This window comes from Galeopterus variegatus, unplaced genomic scaffold (assembly GCF_000696425.1).
Source record: "Galeopterus variegatus unplaced genomic scaffold, G_variegatus-3.0.2 Scaffold2401, whole genome shotgun sequence".
NCBI lineage: Eukaryota > Metazoa > Chordata > Mammalia > Dermoptera > Cynocephalidae > Galeopterus > Galeopterus variegatus.
The window spans coordinates 112226-122143 of record NW_007728512.1 but is presented as its reverse complement, the minus strand read 5'-3'; the positions used below and the strand labels follow the sequence as shown (position 1 = coordinate 122143).

Sequence of the window (9918 nt, the reverse complement as noted above, 5' to 3'; positions counted from 1 at the left end):
GCGCACACAGACAACTGGTAGATATTTATGGAATTAATTAATATTTTTTGTTAGAAATTGGGAAGAAACTGTCTTAATTAACTCATGAAATAGTGTTTTCAAAATGTGATCAATGGCCGTCCTGAGTGAAGATCATTAGGGGTGCTTGCTACTGGAGAACTCTGAGGCTCACCTAAGACCCATGAAATCAGAAGCTCCCCAGGTAAGGCCAGAGGGGAACTTGTCAGTTCTCGCTGTAAGACCCTGCACATGATTTGACCTGTCATGCGTGGTGTCTGCGGGAATGAGAAACAAAAGCTTTGCTCTTAGTAACTACAGCTGCTCATGAAGCCCATACCCATGTAGGGCTTGGTGCCAGCCATGGTGGTGATCTGCGTCTCCTTGGACAGCACTGCGGCAATGTTGAAATCTGTGATGTGCACATGCCCTGTGGAGAGAGAAGGACCACAGAGAACATTACGTTCCATTCAATCCAGTGACACAACTGTGCTTCTAATTGACAGTATCTGGAACCTTAGTCTGTTAGTTCTTATATGCTAGCTGCAACTGGGTACAAGCAATAAAAGCTCAAATATTCCATCTTCATGGCCAATATGTTTTTAAACCAGCAACCCTCCAGCAGCCAGAACATCATATGCAATAATTAATCTGTGATTATAAACTTATAGTTTGACCTCCGAAAGTTTTAAACTTAGAGGTTAAGAGTTTATGCTCTGGTAATTCTACTTAGGCAGTTTTTGTCTGTTGGCAACATTTTAAGTTGATTTAACCTGTGAGTATCATGAGGGAGATAGCCAAGAGCTATTCAAATTATCAAATTTCTAAGCATCTCTTATGGATTTTTTTAAAGAAGTTAACATTGTTACTACAAAGCTGGTACAAGTATGGAGACATATATTTATTTCTTTGACAAGAAAAGTCCTTTTTCTCCTTGCTTTTTCTGAAATATCATTACGCTTTTTTGTTTTGTTTTGTTCTGTTTGGTATGATAGTTCAGGTTGTCCCCACCGATCCCCAACACAAATAACTGTTGTCAAAGGAAAGCAAGGGGGAGATCAACTCTTATTTTTAAAAGGAATGTGTAAAGAGCACTAGACTGGAAGCCAGGAGATCTGGGGTCTGCCCTGAAATCCTGCCCCTCACACATACTAGACTTTAAGTCCTTTTTCTAGTTTGAACCTAAATCTCCCTTTATAAAAAAAGAATGGGTGGACTAGATGATCTCTAGAGACTTTTCAGCTCTAACACTCGTGGTAATATAGGGTGGCTCTAACACTTAAGTTTGGCAGGGAACACAACGCTACAAAGTGCTCTAGGGTACTTGCATTTACAGCTAGAAGGAAGAAAAGGGCAGTTCCAGAAGCTCAGGCAGACAAGCCTGTTATGTTAGCTGGACAGTCATCTGCTCTCAGAGGTTCCTGAAGTGTTGGCATTTCCTTTTACATGCGTCTGCAGTTATGATGCGATATGAGTGTAATTGGAGGGGATGTCATCTGATTCTTCTCCTAGGGCCCACAGTCCATACTGAACGTCACTGTCTGTTCCCTGATAGCATCCAGCCTGCTGATAAAGATAAATCTCAGTGCCTTCACCATCAGGGTTTTATTTTGTGCAGAAATGTTTTGCTTTTGTCTGTGCGATGTTACTTGAATAAAGTAAAAATAGCACTCATCTAGTTACAAGTTAAGGTATTCTTGCCTGAATGGCACCAATGGATCACTTTCATAATTCACTCGATCATAGTACAGGTTGTCTATTTTTCTTTCTCTCTTTCTCCCAATGGGTCATGCTGAAAGCATTGGACCAGAGGTTCACAAGATTTGGTATAAATTAAGTGAGCCTGCAGACTCTGTGGTTAAGAGCCTGTTTTCTGGAGTCTGACTGCCTGGCATCAAGTCCAGGTTCTGCCATTAACTAGCTATGAAAAAGTAACTTATCCTCTCTGTAACATTGGAATGATATACTAGTCTTCTTATGAAGTTACTGGGAAGGTTAAATGAAATAATGACTATGGGAGACAGCACAGCATTTGGCAGAAAGGAAGTGTTCAGCTGTTGACATCTGTCATGTTCAGAAACTTCAGTGTAGTTTTGCAAAATACACATGCCTGGACTTCACTCTCCCGAGACTCCAATTCAATAGGACTGGTAGGGGAGCCAGGCATCTGTATTAAAAACAACAAACTCCACAAGTGATTCAGGTGAGCAGCCAGGCATGTAATCCTCTACTTAAGCCTGAATAGATTTTATAAACTGACTCAGACCTAAGATTATCCACACTTATATAGAAGTAGAAGAAGTAGAAGGTTTTAGAGCCACTTGATTCCTAAAGTGTGGTCTCCAGCCCAGTAACATCAGTATGATCTGGGAACTTGTTAGAAATGCAAATTCTTGGGCCCTGCTGTAGACTGGATGACCCCCCAACCTCATTGAAACTTAAATCCCCACTGTAACTGTTGAGGGTGGAAAATCCTATTATGGTAATTGAAAGGTGGAGCCTTAAAGAGATGATTAGATTATAGAACCTTGCCTTAGTGAATGGGCTTAAAATGGTGGTCATGGGCTTGGTTCTGAGGGCTTTAAAAGAAGAGCACATGAGAGGTCAGTGTCTCTCTGCTCTGCCATTTTCTGCCAAGTGAGACCCCTGAAGTACTGTCACCACCAAGACCCTCACCAGCTGTGTTCCTTAGACTTTGGACTTGCCAGCCTCTGAAACTGTAAGCAGTAAATTTCATTTACTTATAAATTACCTATTTCCAGGTATTTTGTTATAAGCAACAGAAACAGACTGATACAGGCCTCATCCCAAACTTTCTGAATCAGAAGCTCTGGGAGAGTTTAAACGAGCCCTCCAGGTGATTCTGATATTCAATAAAATTTGAGATCACTGTTTTCAAAGAAGGCCTGGCTTTGTAGAAGGTTCTGTAAGTACTCATTACATATCTGTTGAATTCAGCTGAAAGAATGTTGAATGTTGAAGTATTACTTACATTTATATGATTAATTTAATTTTCAAGCTGTTGCACAAAGTTTCTCCTTTAGCCCAGTGAGGTAGTTCCTATTTTATAGACAAGTTGTTTACAGCTAAGTTCAGAGTACTCAGAGGTAGCAAATCTGGGATTAAGATTTAGAATTTCGTCTATGGCCCTTTGGTGGGTTATAAACCTCCCCAAAACTGTGCTGTATCATAAGACCAGAGAACTCAATAACCTAAAACAACCATTTTCTGATTGGCTCAGTTTTTCCCCTGCCAGGATGACTAGTAAAGGATGGAGAGGAGTTATGTGAGGGCCAGGATCTACTGGAACTTCTAGCCTGCTGCTTTGGAGCTGAACAATGGAGGCAGAACTTCACTGGTCTCTCAGCCTCAATTCCAGGTCCAGATGCTGCTGTACTTCATTTCTGCTTACCATGGTGACCCATTTGTTGAGTTCTGCTCTGTGCTGTGAAAATGAATTTGCTAGGTGACCAAGGAGAGTTCAGTTTCCTGCTGCTTGAAGGATACAGGAATTGCCTTGAGAATGAGAGACCTCTGTGGCTTCTTCCATAAGCCCAGACCCTGAGCGAGCCTTAGCATAGATTTTCTCAGCCTCAACACTACTGAGATCTTGGACCTGGTAATTCTTTGCTGTGTGCATTGCAGGATGTTTAGTAGCATCCCTGGTCTCTACCCACTAGATGCCAGTTAGCACCTCCCACTCCTAGCTGGAATCCTGATAATCAAAAATATCTCCAGACATTGCCAAATGTCCCCTGCAGGGAGAGGCAGGTGAGCACAATCACCCCCAGTTGAGAACCACTGGCCTAGTGTGAGGTCTTTGAGGTCCAAGGCTCAGGACTTCCTGATTTAGCACCCTAGGAGAGGATTTTGCCTTTCCTTTTTACCTTTGTTGCACGAGACAGAGGATCACATTATAAATCTCGATTCATCTTACTGAGTCACTGAATTCAGCTGTCATTGTTATCGTTATTTATCCTCTTTCTCACTGTGCCTGTGCTCAGTCTGAGGATCTTTCTCATCAACACAGTACTCTAGGACACTATAACCAGTCAGTTGGCACTGCCCCCAACTTTTAAAACTCTCTTCTCTACTTGAAAGTATTGAGTATGTACACCACATTTTTCTGGGATGCTTGTTAAAAATGCATATCCCTAGAAACGACCTGAGATTCAATAAATCTGATTATGTGAAGATAGGGTACAATATTCTGCACTATATATATATATATTTTAAATGATGTTGTCCACTTAATTTTTAGGCACATTTTGGGACTCTGCAAGAGGGAAGCTGTTAAGGTAGAAGGCTCAGTTCTTCCTCATACCCCAAACTAAGTTTTTACCCCTACTCCTTGTGACTAGGGATGATATTAAGAAATCTAAATTACAGATGATCCCATAATTGTCATTTTCTCTGATATGCCAGGCAGACAGTACTGTTCCTCTAAATGCAGCATTTATTTCCTAAATAATTTAAGAAAAGCACAAAAATTTTAGACACTATGGAATTGATAAAATTGGATGGGGCACTTAAATTGGTAGGATATGAAAATACATATCAGGACAATTGGTTTATGAGTCATCCAAGACCTAATGCCATCTTGGCTCTGAACTAGTGAATGATACATTTGGGGACAACAGTATCAGGTATGCTCTAAATTAAAAACATTTTTTAAGTCAAATTTAGACATACAAGGAATGTTCATTCAGGTTGTGGATTCTCCATTTTACAATCGGTTCCTTTAAATGTCACTCTGTTCTGATGAATGTAAACAGTATGAATCAGTACGAATAAGAGAAAGTTTCTGCCTGTTACTGAATGGTGCTGAATTTAAATCTAAGCATCGTGGAGGGATACACTGCTGACTTGGAGGGATGGCCCTTCAGGAGTGAAATATTATAAATGATAGAGAGGACAAATGAGGTCTTCAAAAAAGATCTCCACATGGAAAATCACACCAACAGATACTCCAAAAGGCAGGCCCTGATTTGTGGTTCAGCTGATTTTCACAAGACCAACTCAACATAATGGGCTGGGGGGAGGTGGGTATCAGGAATTCATTCATTTAAAAGTGGTTAATTATGGTCCCTGAGCAATGTCTGAGTGTCTGAGTTTCTCAGCTTCTGTAAACAAAAAGTAAATAACTTCAGACAATGTTCAGAGAATGGCTCTCAATCTTTTTTCTTTGTTTGCTTCTATCCCATTCATATGCAATCCTTCCCAAAGCAATTTTTCCCTTATTAACTGTAGGGATTCTCAAATTGTGTTCAGGATGAGAATATAAAACAGAAAAGCTTCCTCTTAATTCACTTACAAACCAAATAACTTGAGAATTAAAGGTGTCATTGTAAGTAATACTCCAGATAACAGGTGTAGACTGGGATAACTGTTCACACTCCCTGAGCAACAGAACCCCAGCCCCACCAGGAATAAAATACCAGGGACGGTGGCCTTAGCCCCTTACCCACATGGAGGAAAGCAGGATGGGCCATTGGGAGTATAGTCACCTGAGGATTAGGGGTTAAGCAAAAGAATTTAAACACAAGATCTAACAAGCCGACAAGCAGAATCTTTGGCTACCACTTCCGAAATCAAAATAATTATTTGGGAAAGACAGTTAAGTACCCAGCTTTTACATGCTGCATCTGATATAGATTTGGTACATTTCAGATATGCAGCAGCTTAGACAAACTACATAAAAGTCCAAGCTTCCTTCCCAAGGGGAGAAAGCCACCACTATCTCATGGGACTCATACTAATATTTAACTTCTATTAAGTGATTTCTTTGTGACAGACATTGTATCAAACACTTTATAAGTATTAGTCTTTACAATGACCCTAAGAAGTAAATATGCTTTTAGCCCCTGAAGAAACTAAGACACAAAGTTTAGGCAGCTCGTTGAAACTCTCAGACCTAGAAAGTGAGTGAATTGGGTTTTGAACTAAGGGAATCTGGCTCCAGAATCCGTGCATTACACAGTCTTTCACAAGGGTAGTCTCTAAGTGTAATTAAACTTGAAGATTAATTGATTTCCTCACCTTTTTCCTAATCTACAATCACCAAGTTGCCAGGCAAATGAGGAGGGGGAGGAAAATGAATGAAGGAGAACAGGATGACTTCAGGGTAGAAACAAGATGAAGCCATGTCTGTGACCTGAGATTAAAACACTGTTCTCTGAATAGAAGATAAATCTTGAGAAGTTTTGGGTTGATAGGACCTATGTGTGTCCACTCAGGGCCTCTACAAATGGTGCAGCAACAGGTGTCAGCAACAGACGTCATGCACACGGACACCTGGCTGAGGGGGCAAGCAAGGACTAAACCCAACCTGCATTCTGCTTCACCTGTCATGTGCTGTCAGAAAGCTGTGGTGGGCAGAAGGAGTGCTTTTTCCTAAGTTGTACAAAGGTAGCTTCTATAGGATTGAAGAGACCCTGTCCACAATTATGAAGCTCCATAGAGTTTATTAAACCAGCCTGAGAGAGGATTCTGCTTCCTATTTAAGGCAGGGACAGCAGGTGTTTTAATGAAAGTCACCTTCATGCTAAGTCTCACATTGCTCACATTTCTGAGATTCAGAGAATCTGTTCCCAAATGTCAGAAGCAGTAAAGGTAAGGAAAGAATGAGGCACTGGAAGAAAGTGAAAAAAATCTTTTTAGACAGTCCATAAATAAATAATGACCCTGAACTTTGAAATTACAGATCATGCACAAAAGTGTTTCTTAGCCCTCTGAGCACAGGTAGAGTCAGGCAAATTGGGTTTAAAACTCAACTAGATAAATAAATAATGAGGAATGTTGGTGGTACTTGAAGTTTCAGTCCCACTTGCAAATGCTTTTTGTAAAAACTGAATGAATAAAGAGTTTTGCAGATTTAGGACCTTCTCATCTAGCAGCTTTCTAAATACATACAAGGATCTTACTGCCACTAACATTTATAACATGCAGGCTGTGTGATCTACAGGTCTTCCCTGATGCACCAATAAATCCAAATGTATGTGAAAAAAAATATTAGAAAGATGATACATGGTAAATCATTGTTGGCAAAAGCTTGTTCTGAAAGATACCTTTAATCAGTGTTTCTTGAATCTCAGACATTCACTTATCAACTTCATGATTATTGGCATACACTATATCACTTTCATATCTGAGTACCACATATACTTTTATCTACTTTATCCTTTTGTTTAAACTGACTGATTCATTTTAACTAAAATAGTTTGAAAAGAAAACTTGATATCTCCTCTGAAAATGTAAAACCAATTTGCCTTCCTAAGAAGAAAAGCAAAAAAGTAGAAACAATAACAAAATGTCACTAATTTCTAGGCTCTAAGCTTGAGGTTTTCTCTGCTTTTATGAAAAAAGGAGGTGATTACCTGTTACTAGATATTATGGCAAACTAGCACAAAAAATTGTGATGTTTTTCTTGAAAAAAAAAGTAGTGGAAGAAAATTGAGTAGAGAATAACTATTATTAGGCCAATTCAATGTTATTTAAGGGTATATTGTTGTACTATGCCACTGCATAGTACATATAAATAATAAAGTCTCCCCAATTGTCCCTTCTACCCATAAAATGGAGTTTGTACATATAACTCAACTGAATCAAGCAAGACACCCTTTACATGTGTGATACTTCTTTGCTCAGGATAATCAGCTTGTTCTATATGCATGCCAAGTAATTGATTGCAAACAAATCATTTACTTACCATGTTCATCAAGTAAAATATTGTCAGGCTTCATGTCCCTAAGGGAGTAAAAAGAAAAGAGAAAGTTGCTTATAATAAAACAAACAGAACTAAAGGGTAAAGGCAAAAAATGGTCAAGAATCCTAACTAGGATTGAAAGAATGTACTAGCCCCTCATCACCCACAATCTCATTCAGTTCTCACAATGAATCTATGAGACAGTTAGCATTAATAGTCCCAATTTCTAGATTAGAAAATTGATCCTTAACCCAAGGTCACAGAGCCAGTAAATAGAAGAACTGGGCTCTCAACATGTGTCTCTCATTCAAAAGTTCAGACTCAGTTTCTATAGCATATTATATCTAAGCATGTAAGTATTGGTTTATGGGATCACATGGGACATTTAAATTGCCATAAGGTAGCATTAATAGCATTAATCATTATTTCCCCATGTAACTCCAGAGTTACACAGATGATGTGAACTTAAAAACTACAAAATGGGGAAAACATGGTCTGTAATGTGGTTATACTTTAAACTTTCAGAAATTAGGATTTTTTTTAGGATGATGTTATAATGCCTCTAGTTACTTAATAATTATTATTACTGGGATACTTAATTAAAGAATTTGGACCAATCTTCCAAGTGCTGGTGCAGCATGATGACTATAGTTAACAATACTATATTATATACTGAAAATTTGCTAAGAGAGTTGATTTCAGGAGCTGTTATCAACACAAAAGGGAAAAAATAACTATGTGAGATGGATACGTTAATTTGTTTGACAGTAATAATCATTTCACTATGTACATGTATATCAAAACATCATGTCATACACCTTAAATATATACAATTTTTATTTTAAAAAACTGAAAAAAAATCCATAGAAGTGAACAAAACCCACCCTCTTCTAACAAAGGGAGTGGTTGGATAGTAAATACTCAGAAGAACAGCTGATGGAGTTTTCAAAGTCCTCACGAAATGAATGTTATTGTAAGCAGTACTCCTCAATGAGAGAAGTTTATAAGAGCCCTCACGTCTCCATTCTCAGATTTTTACTATCCTTCCCAAATGTACCATTAAAGCCCTTCAGCCTAAATTCACAAAAACCATTAGGGAAGAAATTTTGACACAGGTTTTAGAAACACATTTTCAGCCTAGTCAAGTGGCTTTTATGTTGCCAGAATAAAGTGACCTTAATCTTTGACAGACCAAGGATGTCAGTGTCCTCTTCTCTTGAAAATATTAATAAGTAATAAGTCCTTTACCTACCAAAAGTATATACCACACCCAACATACAGATGCATAGATGATCTCATGAATTTTGAGTACCTTCTCATTTAGTTCACTAGGTTGTTAAAATTAATTCCGGATTCATAGAGTAATCATCTGTGGCAAATTTTGTTTGGTGCAGTGTACAATTTACTATAAAGATAGTATGAGGGAGTTTCAAATTACATGTTTCTGCAGCTAAACTCTCATAATGTTGCAGATTCCACCCCAAGCCCTTCAATGGATCCCATTACTTCAAGAATTATCAAGTCTAAACTCACTCATATGGCATAAAGGCCCTTTCATAATCTGACTTCTGTGCTCCAGTCACAGAGAAATACATGGGGTGCCCCCAATGTTCCTTGTATCCTGTCATCTCCATGCCTGCTGTGCCTTTGCCTGAAACACACTGCACTTTACACCTCTGCACTCAGACAACGCAGATTAATCCTTAACCTCATAGCTCAGATGCCACTAACTTTAGGGAACCATCCCTGATTTTCCAGTTCTGGATCAAATGCCCCTCCTGTGTATTCTGACTACACTATATACTTCGTCCATCCTAATGTTTATCATGCATATTTATTTTTTCTCCAAGTGGAACATGAATTTCTTGATATCAGGGGTGTTTTCTGGTTAACATCATGTTGCATCACATTGGCTTACAGAGCCTGGTCGTCGGTAAATGAACCGACACCCAGAGATATTCTAGTGCACTCAAGAAGGCTGATCCTAACAGTGCACACCAGAGTGCTATGGCACACCTTCAAACACTGTCTGCAGTTTGAAGCTAGAGATAAATCAGGCCTCACGCCCTCTCCACCTCTTTCAGATCTGCATCCAGTAAGCATCAGCTGGTGTTTGCCTGGCAAGAAAGAGGCTCATGGGAGCCCTGCCCAGGAAGGAAGAGAATTGGGTGTGGCATGACGAGTATAAAGATTTTCAGCCTGAGTTTATGAGGACC

General features: G+C 39.2%; 1 protein-coding gene across 2 annotated transcripts in view; it reads right to left on the bottom strand.

Annotated features, from left to right (window-relative positions):
- Positions 1 to 9918, bottom strand: part of STK32A (serine/threonine kinase 32A) — a 110857-nt gene that overhangs the window by 27206 nt on the left and 73733 nt on the right. The window contains exons 6-7 of one of the 2 annotated variants that reach the window (XM_008581585.1): positions 7706 to 7743; positions 338 to 427 (exon numbers count right to left, since the gene is read on the bottom strand). In XM_008581585.1, coding sequence (XP_008579807.1) covers positions 338 to 427; positions 7706 to 7743 — 128 coding nt within the window. Of the gene's footprint in view, positions 1 to 337; positions 428 to 2037; positions 2165 to 7705; positions 7744 to 9918 lie in introns of those variants that run through there. The other variant, XM_008581587.1, reaches the window with a different exon arrangement.